Source organism: Daphnia pulex, chromosome 5, assembly GCF_021134715.1.
Source record: "Daphnia pulex isolate KAP4 chromosome 5, ASM2113471v1".
NCBI lineage: Eukaryota > Metazoa > Arthropoda > Branchiopoda > Diplostraca > Daphniidae > Daphnia > Daphnia pulex.
The window spans coordinates 49,612-70,899 of record NC_060021.1 but is presented as its reverse complement, the minus strand read 5'-3'; the positions used below and the strand labels follow the sequence as shown (position 1 = coordinate 70,899).

At 41.5% G+C, this 21,288-nt stretch overlaps 3 protein-coding genes across 3 annotated transcripts; 2 read left to right on the top strand and 1 right to left on the bottom strand.

The window, feature by feature from the left end:
- Positions 1-1,467: 1,467 nt before the first annotated feature.
- Positions 1,468-18,049, bottom strand: LOC124194975 (importin subunit alpha-5-like). The gene is made up of 10 exons (XM_046589391.1): positions 17,913-18,049; positions 17,594-17,707; positions 15,643-15,745; positions 4,307-4,634; positions 3,466-3,651; positions 3,254-3,398; positions 2,928-3,189; positions 2,317-2,869; positions 1,973-2,253; positions 1,468-1,785 (listed from the first exon to the last, which is right to left on the bottom strand). Exons 5-10 carry the CDS (start codon positions 3,626-3,628, stop codon positions 1,780-1,782), a joined length of 1,410 nt encoding a protein of 469 aa, XP_046445347.1. The 5' UTR covers positions 3,629-3,651; positions 4,307-4,634; positions 15,643-15,745; positions 17,594-17,707; positions 17,913-18,049; the 3' UTR covers positions 1,468-1,779.
- LOC124193840 (synaptonemal complex protein 1-like) lies at positions 9,900-11,996 on the top strand. Its single transcript, XM_046587820.1, has 2 exons — positions 9,900-10,347; positions 11,125-11,996. Exons 1-2 carry the CDS (start codon positions 9,900-9,902, stop codon positions 11,994-11,996), a joined length of 1,320 nt encoding a protein of 439 aa, XP_046443776.1.
- Positions 18,050-18,264: 215 nt separating the features above from the next.
- LOC124194974 (serine/threonine-protein kinase Sgk2-like) lies at positions 18,265-21,275 on the top strand. Its single transcript, XM_046589390.1, has 9 exons — positions 18,265-18,406; positions 18,536-18,633; positions 18,883-18,978; positions 19,051-19,187; positions 19,256-19,546; positions 19,634-19,907; positions 19,967-20,416; positions 20,481-20,621; positions 20,691-21,275. Exons 1-9 carry the CDS (start codon positions 18,364-18,366, stop codon positions 20,859-20,861), a joined length of 1,701 nt encoding a protein of 566 aa, XP_046445346.1. The 5' UTR covers positions 18,265-18,363; the 3' UTR covers positions 20,862-21,275.
- The last annotated feature ends 13 nt before the right edge of the window (positions 21,276-21,288 follow it).

Here is a 21,288-nt window from a genome sequence, read left to right as displayed (position 1 = left end):
GGGAACCGACCCCGGCATTGCTATAACAAAAATGGATTCATCACCTTTCTTGGCATGGCAACGTCTATATGCAAACATTGAACTTTGAATTTCCAGGGCAATTAACTAAATAATGTTACAATATAGATGACCTGTTTTCGCTTTTCAAAACCAAAGTCATAGTGTCTGTGTCATCGAACAACTAGGAGTAACATGCACCAGAAGTAAATAAACTGTTTTCACCTGAACAAAGGTATAGTGGCGGTGTGTATCAATCACAGATTTCGTGGTCGAGGAGCCCAGGCGGGAACACAACAAGTTGAAGAAAACAAAGGGTGGAATCAGAAGTTGAGGTCGGGATGAATATTTCCTGGAATGAATTTTCGTTGTTAATATTAGGGTATTGAACACAATATCCTATCAAAAATAAAACGCAATCGTGTTAAACAAAGTTCCATCTTGATTTAAACTGGATAGAATTCAACCAACAAAAAAAGTATAGCCGGCAAACCAACGAAAAGAGCTCTAATAATACCTCAGCCTCTAGAGAGTCCCGATCCGTCGTCCGGACAACTTTAAAAAATCCTAGCACAATGGTGAAAGGTGAACCTGAAATTGGATAAAAAGACTAATTAAGAGTGCAGTAAAAAAATAAAAGATAATGACAAGATACCTCGAACAAGTTCAGCATCTCCTGGTCTATGGAACAGCAACAACCCAACAATTTCCAAAATCAATTGATAAAACTAGAATTATAAATACTTAAATTACCGAAGCGAAAAAAACAGGACAAATCTGCCCGAAATCCCATATTTTGACAAAACTGAAACACCAGTTGCGCAACCTGTTAGAGTTGATTCAAACTCTACTTAGCGCCTGAGGAGAGAAATCGATATCGATTACTGCGATCAAAATGAGGAAACTTCATTGCAATACTCGCCAACAACGTGAATGGGGTTAGATGGGGTTGCTGGAAAAAGGAACCGATCCCACCATGCGCGACGAGAATGGACTACTTCGTTTCATTATCAAGTAGCAACGACACGAAAAAAGGATTTCGAGATTCTCGACTTAATTCTAGAAAACGAAGAAGTTGACATCAACGACGGTGGCAAATGTGAATAGACTGTCCTTCATTTGGCTACAGGTCGTGACATGCAGTCGAAAAAGTCTCACTCCCAACGGTCAAGATTTTTCATTGCTACAAAGAAGGAGTTTGTGCGTTCAAACAGTTAGCTAGCTGTCCCCATTGGAAAGATGATAGTTGTTGCATTTTTCCTGGTTAATGAGTGAACAGAAGAACTGCAGTGTTAATCCATATGACAGGAATTGGGGTAGGAAGTGCAATAAGGATCGATAACTACTTTCTGGTCAATTTCAGAAAGGAAATTAAAGTCCTGAGTAGGACTGCGACCGACAACCTGCAATTAGGAAATCAACTTGAAACACAAATCAACTTGCGACAACATCAAACGACCCAATGAAAAGTTGATCCGAGTTGTTCTGTATTGCACTTCTATCGCGCATAGAGAAAGAGGAAAGAATGAACAGGAACGAAAGCAAATGGCAAATTTCAGTTTAAAAATTTCGTTAAATCTTTCAAAAAAAAGGCCAAAACTTGTTAGGATAGCGTGGAAGGAAGTGAAAAACATAGTTACCATTGTAAAGGCAGAAAAAAAGAATTTTAGACGACAAAATTTAAAATGAGAAACCTTCCTTCGGGGGGGGTCATTGAGTTGGCTGGTTGTTGAATTCCCTATTGCCCCTCTGCGATGTAGATTGCGCCAACTAGGAATCTCCCTACCTCTGTCGAAAAAAAAAAGACAATAAAAAAAACGATGAATCGAAATAAAGAAAGAGATTTAAAAAAAAAAATAATGTTTAAAAATCTCAATAATATGGTAAAGTTGTCAACAAAAACACTCCGAATGTAAACAGTTGTGGTAGTCATCGAAATAATATTTTCAAAAAGCCAGAAAATAGAATCACTTACGTCATTTGAGAAGTACTTCTCCAGAATGGCCAGCGCCTTGTAAGAAATCTTATTCTTTTCGTGGCTCTGCAAATCTTCGATGCGATCCAGGCCTCCACACTCTTCGACGTGAAGGCAAACATTCTCCAGTTCACCCATTATTTCGGCTACGGCCAAAATATTAGCCAAGCCTTCCAAAACGACCAAGATAGTCTTGCTATCTTCCTTAGCCTCTAACAAAGCGCACAGCGGAGGAATGACACCAAACTGGCGCAACAAAGCGATCTGCTCGACAGTACCACCTAAAATTAAAAAGACAAAGTTTAAAAATATCAATCAGCACCAGTTAGACTGAAATGTATAACCCAAGGTGATGTTGGTGATGGCCCAAGCTGCTTCTTTTTGGCATTCGAAATCGCCGTTGCCCAGTACGTCCACCAACGGAAGAACAACGTTGTTGTTGATGAGAGCTTGAATCTGGATAGTATTGCCGGCAGCAATGTTGGACACGGCCAAGGTAGCTTCCTTGACGATCTTCATCTTCGAATGAACCAGCAACTTGGCCAGCGACGGGCAGGCACCAGCATCCAAGACGGATTCCGTCTGAAAATCACTTCCTGAAACGATGTTGACGATAGCAATCAGAGTGGGGTTGATGACGGCCAATTCATTATGGTCCAGCAAAGCGACGAGACGAGGGACGACTCCGGCGTCAACCACTTCTTTAATCCGTTCGTTCGGGCCATCGGTGAGGTACGACAGAGCCCAGCAAGCGTCGGCTAGGATCTCTTTGTCGTTGCTGTGGATCAGGTGGGCCAAGACGGGAAGAAGTTGTCGGACGGAAGGGACACTGGGCGGAGGGATCTTGTTGCGACACAAGTTGGACAAAGTCCAAGTGACGTTACGCAATAATGTATCCTAATAAGAAAATCAGTTATTAAATGTTCACATGTATTTAATTTTAAAATAAACTTACTGGTGCATCGGGTTTTATCAAGGTGACCAAAAGCTTAATGATGCCTAGCTCGATGACGTGATCTCGAAGCTCTGGTCTGAAATCGGCGATTTTACCGAGAGCACAGACAGTTTGCTCGGCCACAACTGGATGTGGTGAACCCAACAAAGAAATGAGTCCAGCAACAGCCCCAGCACTGTCGACGAAGCCTTCAGTCTGCTCACACTCAGAGCCTAACGCAATATTGCTGAGAACCCACCCAGAATCAAACTGAAGATCAGGGCTAACAGAAAAGCATCATATAATGAAAGGTTTGGAAATAACCAAGTTATAAAGACACAACATACTTGTTTACACGACCTAGGAATTCTACCAGCTTGGGAATAATATCGTCGATTAAGATCGTTAAGTCCATGTTAGGTTCCTTGCTGAGGAGTTGACGTACAGCGTGTGTTGCAGTAATTTCCATGTTTTCATCACCACTATTGATACCTACGTGATAAAAAGAAAAATCTGAGAAAATAGGATATACAGAAAACAAAAGCTGCCACAAACATACCATTAACCATGTCCTCAATGCTCATGTAGGCTGCATCCACACGATTTGTTTTTTCAAGAGGGCTAAGGGTTTCGTCATCGATTTCAAGGTTGTGTCGATTCAGCAGCAGGTCGTCGTCCTTCTGGGATTTCCTCAATTCTACATTCACCTCAGTACGCTCCATTTCCTTTACACCAAATGAACAGTCTGTCCGTAGATTTAAAAATATATATTAATACATATGGTATCAAATCGTCATTTCCAACCTAAGAATGCCCTATCTTTCAACTACTATTCAGCCCCTACCACAACAAGAAGGGAAAAGGTAGAGAGAAAAAATTGAGAATGCAGTCGGTAGCTAACCAGCACAAAAAGAAAACATTTCCCTACTGAGCTACAGCGTTGGTTTAGGTCTAGTATTACAAAAACCAAAATATCCTACGCAAAACTGTCCTGGTTCTTGTGAACCTGGAAAATGATTAACTCAACACCAAAAACCCATCCCGATAACTTGAAATCAAGGCTGAATCACCTGAATTCTGTTGGCATCTTTGGTAAATAGTGAAAAATGGAATGAAATTAACTTGACAGTCAGTTATGTCATGTGAATACCTAACACGGGAACACCAAAACAGAAAAACCTTGCAAACTTTGGCATAAAATTAGTTTCCTCGTGTTCTAGGCATCAGAGTCACATCTGAACTGTCAATACAAAGGAAGTTGAACAGGTGTTAATAACTGGGTAGCGAGCAACGTTTGATGTGGGAATTGAAAACGTAATTCACAAAGGACATTACAGAATTTCACTATGTGAACAATCTTTTAACAGTTGAGAATTCGATAAAAATAAAAAAAATATTACCTGTTTAACGAGAAAATAGTCGGCTACGGAATGATGATTGATTTTGCCTTGTCAAACGACCACATGAATCAGAATTCACCAGAACAATTCGGTTTTGTCACTCTAATTGTTTCTGTCTGTATTGCCCATGGAACGTCAATAGGAAAATATTAATCTTTCTCAATTTATTTTATTATTTTAAAACGTTTACAAAACCAAACGAGGAACAAACTCGAGACTTCCCACCCGAGTAGTTTCAGAAAAATGTTTTAGACTTTTAGTCACGAGGCAGCAGACTGCAGACAGCACGAGTCACGATTCCTGATCGTAGCCATCTGGCGCTAAAAAACTACATCAATCGCAAAATAATTGACGGCAATCTTTAATCGACTCGGCAATCAATATATCGGCGATATATTGAAATAATTGATAATATTGATAATAATCAAAATTAATTTTAACGCAATAATTTCTTTTGAACATTGTTCGTTAAATTCTGCTGATTACATTCAGATAAAAAATTTTGAAATAATTACATAGAAAATTGAAATATTGAACAAAAATACGAAAGTTCCTCTCGTGCGTACTCTCCATTGTCGGTCGGAGGTTATATAATGAAGAGTCAAAAGCTATAGGCTAATATAGCTAACTAGAAGAGAATAGTCTAAATACTATTACTACGAACAAATCGTCTATTGAAAAAATGGCTCTTTTAGTATTCGTTTGCGCAACCATATTTGCTTGGGTCTGGTTTCTACTGGTCAAAAATTCTGAATCAGATACCACAACTGAAACCAGACCAGAACCTAATCCGGAATCTTGTCACAATCAAGTTCCGACAACCAAAGTGCAAGAGGCAACCAGCCGGACACACATAACACCCCAACCTGTTATGTGGAAACCGGAACAAGCTTCTGCCGTATTACCTGACAGTACTGATTCTATGGATAAAAATACCGAAAAGTCGCCGGTTGATCATTTCCCGGCGACAACAACGAGAATAACCGAAGAGTATGTGAAAAACTTGGAAAACGACAACCAGAATCTAAAAAACGAAATTGGGGTATGTCAGAATAGGCTTCACAATGTCAGCGCCATGCTACACGGTGTTGACGAGATTGTAGAGGAGAAGGAGAGACTCCAAGACGAGGTGAAATATCTAATGGAAACTGTGGCTAAATACGAATCGGATAGCCGGAATCAAGAGAAACTGGATGCCGATGAACTTACGCAACTCAGAGATGAAAATTCCAAACTGAAAACGAATCTCGAGCAGTCAGATCGTACGGTGAATTTCCAATCGGACGAAATACAGAACCTGATGGATACGACAAACGACCTCAACAATAAATTGAAGGAAACATTATTGCAATACGATGAGCTGATGGATAAATACGTGGCTTCGGAAGTCGCTGAGGACGAAGTGGATAGCGAAAAAAATCAACCAAAAGATGAAGAGAAACCGGATGTTAACAATGAACTTATTAAGCAACTTGTAGAAGAGAATTCCAACCTGAAAACTAATCTCGAGACGTCAGCTTGTATGATGAGTTTTCAATCGGAGGAAATTAAAAACCTGACGGCTAGAACCAACGAACTGAACAACAAGTTGCAGAGAAAAGCTTTGAAAAATGATGAGCTCATTTTGAAGTTGGCTACTTCACGAGATAAGGCTCTGACGATTACAGATACATTTCATGAGACTGAATTGAAATTGGAAAAGGAGATAAACGAATTAAAGGATCAGTTGAACAGGAAGCAGAAAATCTTGGAGGAGAGAGAAGCAATTTTGGAGTCTACCCTGCAGGCCAAAAAGGTTGCCGATGAGAAAGTTGAGGAGATGCACAAATGGCAGCTCGAACTTAAAGTATCCCATCAGAAAAATCTGGTTTTGACAAGTCTAAATGATCAGTTAGAAAATGAGTTAACAGGTTCGAAAAGGACAACGGAAGTGATACAGGCGGAATTTCGACGCATTTCAGAGGAAAAAGCCGCTGCTTTCGTGTTCGTGGAAAAAGTCAACAAATTAGCAGAAGAATCGGCACAATTAGCCGACGAACGAAAAGTTGCAGTCGATCTCCTTCAGTCGAATATAACTCAACTAAAATCAGAGTTAACTGCATTCGAGTCTCAAATCGACGAGCTCAAGAAAGAAAAATCCGTTCTGCTCTGCAATGCCTCGACGTGGGATGTCACCGAAAAACTTCTCAGAAACGAAATCGTCCATTTGAAATCTACAATAGGAACTCAGAATGAGACCCTGTCATCAACGATGTCGGAGTTGGAGCGCATCAAACAAGATGACAGTTTTCTAAAAATAAGCTTGGAATCTGTCAAAGCTACGCTCACAGAAAAGGAGAGGGAAAATAAGGAATTAACGTCCCGTAATTTGGACCTGGAAAGCGATAAATCTTTACTCGAGTTGAATAATGACAACCTAAAGAAGGAGGCTGAAGATTGCCGAGAAGAACTAGAGAGATTAAAACAAGAGAATCAAAAACTTTTGGACACTCAAGAGGAAACTTTGTTTTCCGTGCAAAAATCGACAAAATTGGCTAAAGAGCAAGTGGAGGCGCTATCGGGAGCTCTGGCTGCTATGCAAGAAGCAACTAAGCAAACCCAAAACGCAGCTAAAGCGACGAAAACCGAACGTGAATCGTTGAACTCTGGGACGACCAAAACCAAAGGAGAAGACAAGGAAAAGGGAAATTGGATTAAAAAACTGATTGCCAAGCGCAAGACCCGAGAGTATGAAGATGGATACGCGAATTTGATGGAAACGACAGGGCTCCAAATGGTAGAAAGGGCCAAAATTTTGCAAGATCATGCAAACAACATCAAAGCAGAAGGCAAAGCGCTGAAGAAGAAAGCCAAAACACTTCCAAAATAAACTTTAATTTTTACCTAAACTTTAACCATTAAAAAAACGAACATATTCTTCCCACGTATTTCAAAATATATTAAAATACACACGGTACAACCGAACGCAATAAATACAAAAGTGATAAGAATTTAAAAATTCTGTAATACTATTACGTAATACTTCTTTAGTTTGTGGATTCCCCGCTATGGGCGCCCTGTCGTTTTCTAGACATGTCCAGACCGGCAACATTTGAATCCAAACCAGAATTCCAAAAACCTTCATTTCAAAAATGCAATTAAAATATTTTAATGAATTGCAATTAATTCCAAACTCATTGAACAATGTGCGTAAGATCTTAAACTAAGATTACAAATCAATTGAAAAAGTTAAAAATCATAAACGTAAGTAGAAATCTGATGAAAACGGTGGAAATGGACAGTGCTAAACGGAATTCCCCCTGTCAAGTTTATAAAGGCAACCCCAACGGCAATAGTCAACATCGCAGTTTTCAATTGCAAACAAACCATCTAATAGCAGTGTAAATGATCTTCATTATGGCAGTCACTATATTGGCTTTGCTTTCGCTTATGGCTGCACTTTGTTGCTTCTTGGTGCTCATATATATAGCGCTAAATATATATATGTTTATGTTTGCGCTAATAATGTTGAGAAAGATGTTTGATTGGATTGGATTGACTAACCGGACTAACCAGCTTGTTAGTGTTGACGTTGGAACCATAACCTTCGTAGACCTATCTATGTAGCTTCCCGCAGAGAAGACTTGAACAACCATATGACATATAGTAACCATACAACATAACCATACAACTAAACAACCTGATAGTATTAGAAAACCAACGTTTGGCGAATGAGTTGAGTCTAGTTCAATCCCAACTGACAGACTCCCAGTCCAAGTTACTACAACAATTCCACATCGAGTCAGCAACTACCAAAAGCAAACTCGAAGAAAAGAAAAGTCTTATTACGGACATGACAGAGAAAAATCTTCACTTGACAAATGATGATTCCCGTCTAAGACGAAAAATTGAAGACAGGGATAGACTGATCGCATCCAGTCGGGCGGAATTGGAAAATCTTCGCGTTTGCCTTGCCGAACAACAATTAGACACGCGCGAGTTGGCCGTGGCTACACGTGAGCTTGAGTCAAAGAATAGAATCATTTCTGAACTTGAAACGAAAAATCTCCGTTTGGCCGAAAATGATTCACAATTGAGGCGAAAAATGGAAGAAACCGATCGTCTTCTTCTATCCAGTAAGGCGGAAGTGGAAGAACTACGAGCATCCCTTAACAACCAGACCGACACAATCGAGCAACTACTGGATCAAATGAGTAGTCTGACCCTGAGGAATGGCGAGGAAGTTGGCATTCGAGTCGAAAAACCCAATGAGATCCCGGCGACGATAGAACAAGTTGAAACGCTCCAAAACAACCCGGAGAGTCTCAAGGATCAAACGCGGGAAGCTATTTACGCCACCGAGAGTTTACCCGACGAAATGCCGGCCGACAATCAGGAACCGGTAGAAAAACGTCCATCCAACCCACAACTTGGAATGGACGAGAAACAGCCAAAGAGTCTGACCGAGAGTTTGGCCGAGATCATTGACGACACCGGAAATGTGACGAACGACGAAGATCAGCAGGTGCTGGGTGAAACTGAACTACTCAAAATCACCGAAGAGACAATTATACCTGAGAAAAGTGAACAAGTTGAGAAAGAGCCATCAAAGGCTCAATCCAAGACCACTGATGATCCCAGAGCCTGGAGATCGACAGGTACAGCCCCAAATTCCCGAAAAATCTCAACTTGTACAAAATCGGGCAATGGATGAGAAAGCGGAAGCAACAGAGCTGCTACCTGACTGCAAGGAAGAAAACCAGACGGCTTTAGAACCCAAAGAAACAGAACCAGCCGAGTCGAATAAAGAATATCCACCACCTGAACCTGAGGAAGCTGACAATGCCCCCAGACATGGCGAATTCATAGTTCGGAGATCATTTAACCTAAACAGCATTCCAGAAGCGAACAAATCCGACTATTATTACATTTCCATGCGGGTCGAGGAATGGCGCAACGAAATCTGCGACCAGGTCAAGAAAGCCAAATCCAAAAAGTTCCTCGGCAGCGTTTTGGAAGTGAATCAAAAGTTCACCATCGACACTCGTAATCCGGAAAAGTGTTTCCTGACCCTTAAAGTAAAAAAGTCATCGAAATTGGGTTTGAAGACGTCCACGGTCGGCTCCGATGATTTTGAGGTGTCCGACTTGGAAGTAAATCAAGTCTATAAACTGAAACTGTATAGAAGTAATGACTACTATCCAGCAACACAAGATAAATATGCCCGAACCTTGTGTTGATCTGGAGATAAAGATCGAGTAGGCCTACACCTGCTGCTGGAAGTCATTCCCAGCACAGAGATCGTTTCTGAACCCAAGAAGACAAGGAGACTCCGGCTGAAGTACACATCAGAGATTGCGATTGAATACTTAAGGTGAGGTGTTTCAGTAGTTTTAAATTACTGAAAATGGTGAAAATGATCGCAATTGTGGCAGTCGCTATACTTGCTAGTGCTTTGCTTTGCATTATGGCTATTTATTTTTTCTTGAGGTTTATAGACTCATTGAGAGAACTGTATGCAGCAGTGCAGATACTATAGGTACCATGCAGATACTAGAAACTACTAGATACTACAACCGAAACCCAAACTCGGCGTACAGTTGTGACCCCAAAAATGATTATACCTGACCGTTATTGCGCAACCAAACCTGCGACTAACGATGAATTTTCGACTCCCAGCGGAGATGACTTGAACCAACAAAGTTGTCTTCCTTTGATGGCGAAAGACGATGATAAAAACCAGACTGTATTGGAAAATGAACGTTTGGAGAATGAGTTGAGTCTGCTTCAATCACAATTGACAGACTCCTCATCAAAGCTAAAAATGTTTCAGAACGTACACGACGAGTTGGAAACTACAAAAAACGAACTCGAAGAAAAGAAACGTGAAATTTCTGACATAAAAGAGATAAATCTCCGCTTGACAAATGACGATTCGCAGTTCAGGCGAGAAATAAAAGACAGGGATAACCTTATCGCATCCAGTCAAGTGGAATTGAAGAAATTCCGTACTTCCTTTGATGAACAAAAATTGGACAAGGTGCACGACCAATTGGCTACGAGTAAACGTGCGCTGGAATCAAAGAATAGGACCATTTCCAGACTACATTGAACGGAAAATCTCCGTTTGGCAGAAAACGAGAAGCGGTTAAGGCAGACCAGGAAAAAGACGATGCCCTTCGGAAGCCGACCGAAATGCAAAAACAACAAATGAAAACAAAAATGACAGAGGACGTTGGGTGTGGCAGTGATGAGATTATACTTCCTCTTCGAATGGAAGAGCCAATTCTCCCAGCAACTACAACTAACCGAAATTGTAACTGCATTAATAGCTTCAGGATTAAAAGCCCCAAGACTCACCGACCAAGGAAAAACGAAGACAATAAAGCGTTAAGATGGACGTGGTCTCCTACCTTGACATGCGGCGGATCAGGAAGTCGCGTTCACGACCTGCAGTTAAATTATGGGCTCCATCCATGATGCATCACCTACAGAGAAGATTGATATCTATAATAAGCAAGTGAAGATGCGCAATGTTGCCATACGAAGGCTGAGTTGGCAATGCTGTCAAGTTGCCAAACCGAATTAAATACCGAAGCGAAATCAAGCGGCAAAGACGAGATTTTTTAAAAAATCTGGAAGGAAGAAATTAAAATGCGACTTTGAAAATGATTACATTAATACCGCTACTACGTCAACTCTTCTTATGATATGACGGGGTTTGTTTACTTATGTAAATATTTAATTGCAACAGAAAAACGATTTCGTCTGCCATGACTTCGACACAGGGGAAAACAAAACATTATTTTTATGGTTAAAAATCGTGTTCGTGGAAAAAGTCAACAAATTAGCAGAAGAATCGGCACAATTAGCCGACGAACGACAAGTTGCAGTCGATCTCCTTCAGTCGAATATAACTCAACTAAAATCAGAGTTAACTGCATTCGAGTCTCAAATCGACGAGCTCAAGAAAGAAAAATCCGTTCTGCTCTGCAATGCCTCGACGTGGGATGTCACCGAAAAACTTCTCAGAAACGAAATCGTCCATTTGAAATCTACAATAGGAACTCAGAATGAGACCCTGTCATCAACGATGTCGGAGTTGGAGCGCATCAAACAAGATGACAGTTTTCTAAAAATAAGCTTGGAATCTGTCAAAGCTACGCTCACAGAAAAGGAGAGGGAAAATAAAGAATTAACGTCCCGTAATTTGGACCTGGAAAGCGATAAATCTTTACTCGAGTTGAATAATGACAACCTAAAGAAGGAGACTGAAGATTGCCGAGAAGAACTAGAGAGATTAAAACAAGAGAATCACAAACTTTTGGACACTCAAGAGGAAACTTTGTCTTCCGTGCAAAAATCGACAAAGTTGGCCAAAGAGCAAGTGGAGGCGCTATCGGGAGCTCTGGCTGCAATGCAAGAAGCAACTAAACATACCCAAAACGCAGCAAAAGCTACGAAAACCGAACGTGAATCGTTGAACTCTGGGACGACCAAAACCAAAGGGGAAGACAAGGAAAAGGGAAATTGGATTAAAAAACTGATTGCCAAGCGCAAGACCCGAGAGTATGAAGATGGATACGCGAATTTGATGGAAACGACAGGGCTCCAAATGGTAGAAAGGGCCAAAATTTTGCAAGATCATGCGAACAACATCAAAGCAGAAGGCAAAGCGCTGAAGAAGAAAGCTAAAACACTTCCAAAATAAACTTTAATTTCTACCTAAACTTTAACCATTAAAAAAAAAACGAACATATTCTTCCCACGTATTTCAAAATATATTAAAATACACACGGTACAACCGAACGCATAAAAATACAAAAGTAATAAGAATTAAGAAATTCTGTAATACTATTACGTAATACTTCTTTAGTTTGTGGATTCACCGCTATGGGCGCCCTGTCGTTTTCCAGACATGTCCAGACCGGCAACATTTCAATCCTAACCAGAATTCCGAATAAACTTAATTTCAAAATGAAATTAAAATATTTAAATGAATTGCAATCGATTCCAAACTAATTGAACAATGTCCGTTACACCTTAAACTATGATAACACATCAAAATAAAAAGTTAAATTGCATAAACATAATTAGAAATCTGATTGAAACGGTGGAATGGGACAGTGCGAAAAAGGATTCCCCTGGCAAGTCTATATAAAGGCAAGAAAATAGGCAACAGACAATATTGCAATTTTCGATTGTCAACACCCAATCTACCAGTGGTAAAAATGATCGCAATTGTGGAAGTCGCTTCACTTATACTTGCTAGTGCTTTATTGCTTTTCAAAATGGCTATTTATTTCTTCTTGAGTTTCATAGACTCATTGAAAGAACTGTATGCCGCAGCACTGCATGCATTCACCACTAGATCGACCGAATCCCAAACTCGGCGTTCAGTTGTGACCCCAAAAATGATTATACCTGACCGTTATTGCGCAACCAAACCTGCAATTAACGATGAATTATCGACTCCCATTGGAGATGATGACTTGAACCAACATAATTGTCTTCATCATTTGATGGATAAAGTATTCAAAGAAAAAACCCAGATTTTATTGGAAAAAGAACGCTTGGCAAATGAGTTGAGTCGTCTACAATACCAACTGATAGACTCCAACTCCAAACTGCGACAATCTCAGAACGAGCTAGCAATCACCAAAATACAACTCGAAAATAACAAACGTCTTATTACTGACGTCAAAGCGAATCTTTTTTCAAACCCAGATTTTATTGGAAATCGAATAATTGGATAAATGAGTTGAGTCTGATCAATCCCAACCGACAGACTCCTCAGAAATCGGAATAAACTCGAAAATATAACAAACGTGTTATTTGTGTGTTACCTGACATTAAAGAGAAAAATCTCCGCTTAACTCATTCGCTACCAAGGCGAAAAATTGAAGACAGGATCCAATCTATCAGTCGATTGACTGAAACCCCAACTCGGCTTTCGGCTGTTAACCTGAAGATGATTGAACCGGACGTTTTATGCGCAACCAAACTTGAAATTGACAAAGGTGTTTCGACTCCCAGTGGAGATGACTTGAACCAACAAAGTTGTCTTCCTTTGATGGCGAAAGACGATGATAAAAACCTGACTGTATTGGAAAATGAACGCTTGGAAAATGAGTTGAGTCTGCTTCAATCCAAACTGACAGACTCCTCATCAAAGCTGCAAATGTTTCAGAACGTACACGACGAGTTGGCAACTACCAAAAGTGAACTGGAAGAAAAGAAACGTGAAATGACTGACATGACACCGCTACCTGATTGCGGGGAAAGAAACCGGACAGCACCAAAGAATTTCCAAATCAAAGTTGTGAGAGGAGTAAACCTTCCGGAAGCCAAGGACAATTATTATGTTTCCGTTCGGGTCGATGCATGGCTCGGCATGATCCACGTCCATTCCAAGAAACACAAAACTAAAACCATCCGCGGCAGCCAGCCGGAATGGAACAAAGACTTGACCAGTATCAAGACTCAAAATCCGGAAAAGTGGATGTTGACAATGAAACTAAAAAAGTCGTCGATATTGGGTTTAAAGAAGTCCACTGTCGGCTTCGTTAAAATTGACATGTGCAGCTTGGACGACGGCCTCAATAAGCTTCAACTGTACGACAAGTCTTACAATCCAGTGGGCAAAGCTTGTCTTGAGGTGGAGATCGAATACCTACAGAAAATCATTCCCAGCCCAGAGATCGTTTCTGAACCCAAGGACACTCCGACTGAAGTCCCTCCGTCTAACGGACATGAACTTGAAATGGACGAGAAAAAGCCGGAACCGGAGAGTCTGACCAAAAATTTGACCGAGATCGTTGACGAAGTCGGAAATGTGACTACAGCGATCAGCAGGTTCTGGATGAAACTGAACAACTCAAAATCGCCGAAGAGACGATTGTACCTAAGAAAACAAGTTGAGAAACAGCCATCAAAGGCTCAATCCAAGACCACTGATAATCAATTCCGACATAAGCCTGGAGATCGACAGGTACAGCCCCAAATTCCCGAAAAATCTCAACTTCTACAAAATCGGGCAATGGATGAGAAACCGGAAGCAACAGAGCCGCTACCTGATTGCGAGGAAGGAAACCGGAAGCCCAAAAAATTCCAAATCAAAGTTGTGAGAGGAATAAACTTTCCAGAAGCAAAGGATTCTGACCAATATTACGTTTCAATGCGGGTCGAGGAATGGCACGGCATGAACCGCGTCCAATCCAAGAAAATCAAAACCAAAATCATCCGCGGTAGTCAGCCGGAATGGAACCAAAACTTTACCATCAAAACCCAATATCAAGAAGGGTCTATGATGACTTTCAAAGTCAAAAAGTCGTCGAAATCATTTTGGAAGACGTCCAGCATTACGGTCGGCTCTGCCGTAATTTACTTGTCCTGCTGTGACGACAGTCTCACTCATCTGCGACTGTACGACAATCCAGTGTCTCGCAATCCAGTGGGCAACTCAGTGGGCCAAGCTTATCTTGAGGTGGAGATTCCCAGTCCGGCCGAAGTCAAAAGGCAATAAGCTCAAAAGGAAGGCGAAAAGATTGCTCCAACGGTGGAGAATCTGATACCGGATGTACCAAAACGTATTAGCCTGACGCGGAAGCTGGATGTGTTTCTTGACGAATGAATATCCACCCGAAGAATCGTTAAACGCGTCGGCAGTGCCAAAAGTCATTTGAGCAATTGATCGATAAACTCTATAAACTAAATATCGGTAAACTTGCAGTTTTCGTCTATTTAGTTTGGTACCGGATGGGAGGAGAGTGGGTAGAGGGAGGGCGGAAGGAGGGCGGATTGGACCAGGAGCCAGTAGAAGAGGAGGGATAAAGGGTAGATGAGCAAGTTGAGATCGAGAGTGGAACTGAGAGAAAAAAGATCACCGATCAAAGTTTTGAATGGACGTCAGTACGGGGAATTCAAGTTACCTGGACTATGAGAGCCTGGGCAAATTACTGTACGCTTGCAACAAAGATGTCATCGCTATTCAACAATTTTCTTTTGCTGGAGAAGGTCAACGCTATACTTTCCGCCAGATGGTCGAGTCGAATCACCGTTTCCTACAGACTAACCGAACAGATACGAAACCAACAAACGGTAGGGCCTAACCCAAAAGTCCAGCGCTTGACGCATAAGAAATTGAATGGAAACATTTAATATCATTTACGTTTGAATAAGGCTACTGTGAATTGATCGGATACCTCTTCAGGTCTGAACAAATAAAAATGTAAAGAATCTATCGCTAGTGTGTTGTAGTCTGATCAAAAGATGCCTGTCTGTTTTCAAAATAATGCAGATTGATCTTTGGCCATAGCAATGGCACCCGCAAATAGTGAAAAATGATTGTGTCCTACCTTGGAGTCAGTTGGAGGATTTAAGGGCAAGTGTCGTCCTGTGGATAATTCAATCCAAAGGGTTGAATGGGGGCTGTTCCAATTCCAATGGGTTGATATTCACCTGTCAAGTAAAACAAATACAAATAAAGCATCACTGTCAAAATTCAGAAATAAAACGCGCAAGAACAACATAAGAATTTAAACTAAATTTCATTTTGGACCGTCATCAACGACATCTGTGGGTGGGAATTTGAGCTCAACAAAAATCCCAAAATTTGTTTTAAAAAAAAAAGTTAAATAAAAAGTCGTGTTATTTGTTTCGACTAATTCAGGTTATAGACTTTGAATGTTTCTAAAATAATAAAAAGTCCATTTCTTTAGCGGGCGGTGTGTGTGTTGTTTTTCCGTATCGAGTTACCATCACGAGCAAAGTGCGTGCGGCCGTGCAGCGGACGGGCGAGTGGTTGTACCACCATAGGCAATCGAGACTTTGGACTTTTGATCTTTCATCGGGTTGGGGGATATTTTTGAGGACAGTGGGAGAAACGATACACATCTCTGCCCGGCTAGTTTTCCCTGGGCCCATTGGGTGTTGTAATTTAGACTCTCGTACTACACTCACATCGAAAAAACCCAACCCCTGAGCTGCTGCTGCTGCCCTATAGCGCCACATTTCACTGATAAAAAATGGAATCCAACGTGACACAAGGCACAAGGGCAAGTTAATGCATAAGAAAAAAGAATAAGACCACACCTTTAGTTATCATTCAGACTCGGCTCGATCTGGCAAATTACTTTTATGATCTCGTCTATCTTTAGCGATGCTCTCACTCGACTGAAATAAAATAATTCAGGATTAATCCAGCTGCTGGATTGAACCATGATCGTCTGGTATTTATAAGATTAAAACATTTTCTATAGTGGGATTATTAAAGAATTAAAAGTGGAAACAATAAAGAAACTGGTTTGCGGCTGTTTTTACAAACGTCATGGGGAACGGGCAATAGCACGGCAGAGATGCTCAGCTAAGAATCTCGCATTGGCAGTGTCGTAATAATGATTATGTCACTTGAAACATGCACGGAATGGGGTCAGTGAGAAAGGGATCACATTCAAGTTCGCATAGTCCCAGGTAAATGCAAGTATAAAGTAGCGGATGAATTTCCAATCGTTATTGGACGACGTCAAGGTTACGATCAAATCTATTGAATGATTAAAATGACGTCAAAAATAATTCAATGCTGTCAACTTTGCAACGTGCCAAGAGCGACCAGAATTCGAGATGGGCGATCTATTTCCGCCATTGGCCTCGATCAAAAATTCACATTTTAAAGAATCAATGGCGCCGACTACGAATTTTAAAAAAGTCGATTGGGAAATGTTACTGTTACATAAACAAATAAATGGACGTCAAGTCACTCAAGTGTCAATCGCATCCCATTTTGAAGCTAATGAGGGGCACTTGACGTTGACATTGACCACGTCAGTTTTCAAGTGTTTATTACCGGGAAATGATTTCCAATTCGAGTCAAATCTATTTGAAATTAGAAAAAAGCCCTTGGTCATCGTCTCAAGAGATTAGTGTTATTGACAGGTGAAAATGATTAGATAATAAAATTGAATTCCAGCACGTGATGGTCGAAAAAGACTCGAAAAATGATATTGTAGCTACAGGCTCAAACTATTTCGATTTCGGCAGTATGAAAAGGTATCAAGGTATCAATCTACGCCAGACAGTGAACAAATAACATTTGGTGAGGTTATTGTGTCGATAAAACAGAGAGAAAATATAAGATTGGCGACCTGTGCTGTTGATATCACTGGTGTGTCCCTGTGCATGGAAACAAGTACTAAACCGTGGACCTTTCATAAAAACATTTCATATTGTGCTGTTGTTGTTGTTGCACACATTGACCCTCATTATTCTCTTAATCGCCTATGAATCGTAAAACAAAATAAATATACTTACGTAGGCTGGGAAAACTGGAATAATGCCGCCGAGTCATGCAGATTAAACTGCTGCCAACTCGTGTGAGCTTAACATTCCTGGTCGTTGCTCTGATGAAACAGGAATTTCTCGGGCCTGGTAATAAAATGAAGTCATCGTGAATTGAAAGTCTGCTCGAAGAATAATTAGTTTTGAAATGTTCATTGATGAAACACGACAGAAAATGTCGATAGGCCTGAGAGGGGCGTTTAATGGATGTGACGTCACGGCCACAAGCCATGGCCGCCCCTTCGTGTAAATAGTAGAAACAACATGGAAAAATAATCTTCTTCTCTTTTACCAATAAATCATATCCCAGAAGAGCCAACTGCTGCTATGGTTCCCCTCGACTTTGAAACTTCTTTTTTGGACAAACAAAAAACCAAACCCCCTCGTCGTTTCCAGTCGTTCGTGTGTGTGTTGGATTGTCAATAAGATAACACAGGGCCTCTCTGCTGCACCCGAGTTAATTGTGCTAATCAGTCGATAATTTCGGCCACCAGGCAGCGCTGGCTTAGGTGCCTAGTCAAGTATGAGACGGAGAGGCTGGTAGCCAATTCATTCCGACGTTGGTAACGGTCGACAAACGACGTGCTGCTCCACGAACTGGCGCGGCCACATTAAAAGAAAAACACGTTACGACTCGCATTTCTGTGATATTTATCAAGACATTTAATTCATAGTGCCTTAAAAAAAATTAATTGAATCAAGATAGTTATATTCTGCACGTACAAAAATCAAGAGTCAACAAGATGCACAAAATCACGTCACATTTCATGTCCATAGTTCGACCAGGTTAGTCGTCGTCGGCCATATTGTCTCTCGTGTCGTGTCAAAACGTGTGTGTGTGTCGGTGTTGCTCATTATTTTGTTTTTGCAACTTTTGTCTTATTACCTGCCTCGTGTTATTTCGACGATGGCCAGTTTTGACGGTGGAGAACACATCGCCCACGAGGAAACCCACACTGACGGCCCTTGTCATTTCGGCCCAGGTTATGGAAACAGCCAGCAAGAAATACGCCGTAAGTGTTTTAATATTTCCTTTTCAAAATTTTGAGATCGAGTCGACTGATGTGCATTTCCTCCTTTTCCTTATTTGGGCATTTCCTAATCTTATAAGTGGAGATAACCTTTAAACCCCAACAAAACGAAGAGTTTGGATTGCACAACCGGTTTGATCCTATTCTCACTTGACCAGCCTTCAAATGTTGTGAATCATTTCCTCGCTGCATTACTAATTTTCTTTTTCCATTAATGAAATGCGCCGACAGGTTTATCACGTCGAAATGAAGGATGCAGGGCGCTCGTGGGACGTATACCGGCGCTACACTGAATTTTGCCGGCTCCACGCCGTCCTAAAGAAACAGGTATAATATCCACTCTATCAAATTTATCCTGGTAAAACCTATTAATTGAATTCAAACGTTTATTGTCAACAGATAGCTGGACTCAATCTGAAATTACCGGGGAAGCGACTCTTTGGGAGTAATTTCGATCCAGCCTTTTTAAAATCACGTTGTGACGGACTAACAGAGTACATCCGGCTCATAATCAACGACGGCCGACTCCTCTCCATGTCAGTATTTGCCTTATTATGTCATTTTTGACGTGTGGTTAGTAATCTTTATTTCCGTACACATTCAGACGGGAAGTGAGGGAGTTCCTGTCGCTGGACGAACGCAGCAACGCCAAGAAATCGGCCAATTCTGACGACAGTGGCGTCGAGACGAGTAGCGGCAATGAGTCAGGTGGTGACGGCCGACAGGCCACCCGCAGCAGCGAAGAGGATGAAAATGAATCAGACGAGTCTCGACCCGGTTCCGCCATGATTAACATCACGACCACAACGACGACTAACCACCATCTCAGCATCACCCAGCAACGTTCCGTCCCCATCGTCAAAGGAAACATTAATCTAGGACCCTCCGAACGGCCGTAAGGATTTTTTCTTTTGGTGTAAACAAACGAGCCACTTCCTGTTGGGACTCTCTTGACTCTTTGTTTACTATATTTAAATAAAAGGTTGAAACCGGATGATTTTGAATTCCTGCGAGTGCTCGGCCGGGGCAGTTTCGGCAAAGTTCTGCTGGCCCGTCGTTATGCCGACCAGCATCTCTACGCCGTCAAGGTCTTGGAGAAAAGGGCCGTCGTGAGACGCAACGAGACTCAGCACATTATGGCCGAGCGCAACGTGTTGCGCAACAATCAACTCCACCCCTTTCTAGTCTCTCTGCACGCCTCTTTTCAGACCAGGGAGAAACTTTATTTCGTTCTCGACTTTGTCAACGGTGGAGAGGTGATTACTTTAATTTAATATTTAAATGAATTTGAATTAATTTAATTTGGATTTTGCAGTTATTTTTCCACTTGCAAAGGGAACGGCATTTCAGCGAGGCCCGGGCCCGTTTCTACAGCGCCGAAATGGCCTCTGCCTTGGGCTATTTGCACTCTGCCGGCGTAGTGTACCGCGACTTGAAGCCGGAAAACATTTTGCTGGACAGCGAAGGCCATTTGGTGCTGACAGATTTCGGCCTGTGTAAGGAAGGTTTGGTGGATAGCGACCAGACGACGGCCACATTCTGCGGCACGCCCGAGTACTTGGCGCCGGAAGTCATCCGCAAAGAGGCCTACGGTCGGTCGGTCGACTGGTGGTGTCTAGGCGCCGTCCTCTACGAGATGCTCTACGGCCTGCCGCCCTTTTACAGCCGCGACACGGCCGTCATGTACGACGCCATTCTCAACAAGCCGCTCCACTTTCGCGATCACATTCAAGTCTCCACGGCCGGCAAAGATTTACTCAGTGCCGTAAGTTTTTCATTTTAAATTTCTGGGCAAATTGGTAAATAAAAATTAATTTTGTTTTCTTTAGTTGTTACAGAAAGACGGGCGAACTCGTCTGGGTTCGGGTCCAGCCGATTTCGATGATGTGCGCAATCACGCCTTTTACCGCAGTTTGAATTGGGACGATTTGATGCAGCGCAAAATGACTCCGCCGTTCCGTCCCGAATTGGTAATTTGAATTTCCCGCCAATATTTTAAAAGAGAAATTGAATTAATGTGTTTTGTTTGGCTGACGTAGAGTGACGCTTACGATTTGCGCAACATTGATCCGGAATTCACGAGAGAACCTGTGCCGGCCTCTTTGCTCCAAGCCCGTTCCGTCCGCGCCGCTTCGTCGTTGGGTTGCAACCGTGACGGCGACAATGTCTTTGCCGGATTTTCCTATGTGCCCACTACCCTCATAAATTAATTGAAAAATGAATCAAGAGAGAAATTATTAATTAAAAACAAATTTCCGTTCCCATTGTCATCCCCACCACCCTCCAACCCACAGAATCCAACGCGTTTTACGAATGGAAATCATTCCGCACTGTTCGTGCTAGTCCCTCGTTTATATCAATTATAACCTTACTCACTCCTACGTTTACTTTACCTAGTCCTATTTGTGCCATCACACTTGAGAAACAATTCCACGATTATAACTTTCATCACCCAAATACTCTACGGGCCAAAACAAAGAAAATTGTGTGTGTGTTAATAGTCCCACCCCTTTATACCGGCATGTTTTTGTTACCTTTCCTACTTTTTCGTCTTCTTTTCGGTTTGAAATTTCCCCTAATTACCAAAATGTTTGAGAAAAAAAGAAACCCACGTTGAATTTAAACATTTTTTGAAAA

Bases quoted from the DNA above. Each gene is read 5' to 3' on its own strand.
- LOC124194974 (XM_046589390.1), top strand. From the start codon at position 18,364: ATGCACAAAATCACGTCACATTTCATGTCCATAGTTCGACCAG. The intron at 18,979-19,050 runs GTATAATATCCA...TATTGTCAACAG, and splicing joins ACGCCGTCCTAAAGAAACAG to ATAGCTGGACTCAATCTGAA. The intron at 19,908-19,966 runs GTGATTACTTTA...TGGATTTTGCAG, and splicing joins ACTTTGTCAACGGTGGAGAG to TTATTTTTCCACTTGCAAAG.
- LOC124193840 (XM_046587820.1), top strand. From the start codon at position 9,900: ATGATTATACCTGACCGTTATTGCGCAACCAAACCTGCGACTAACGAT. The intron at 10,348-11,124 runs GTAAACGTGCGC...TCGTGGAAAAAG, and splicing joins GCACGACCAATTGGCTACGA to TCAACAAATTAGCAGAAGAA.
- LOC124194975 (XM_046589391.1), bottom strand. From the start codon at position 3,628: ATGGAGCGTACTGAGGTGAATGTAGAATTGAGGAAATCCCAGAAGGAC. The intron at 3,190-3,253 runs GTATGTTGTGTC...CTTTTCTGTTAG, and splicing joins TTCCTAGGTCGTGTAAACAA to CCCTGATCTTCAGTTTGATT. The intron at 2,870-2,927 runs GTAAGTTTATTT...TTTTCTTATTAG, and splicing joins TGATAAAACCCGATGCACCA to GATACATTATTGCGTAACGT.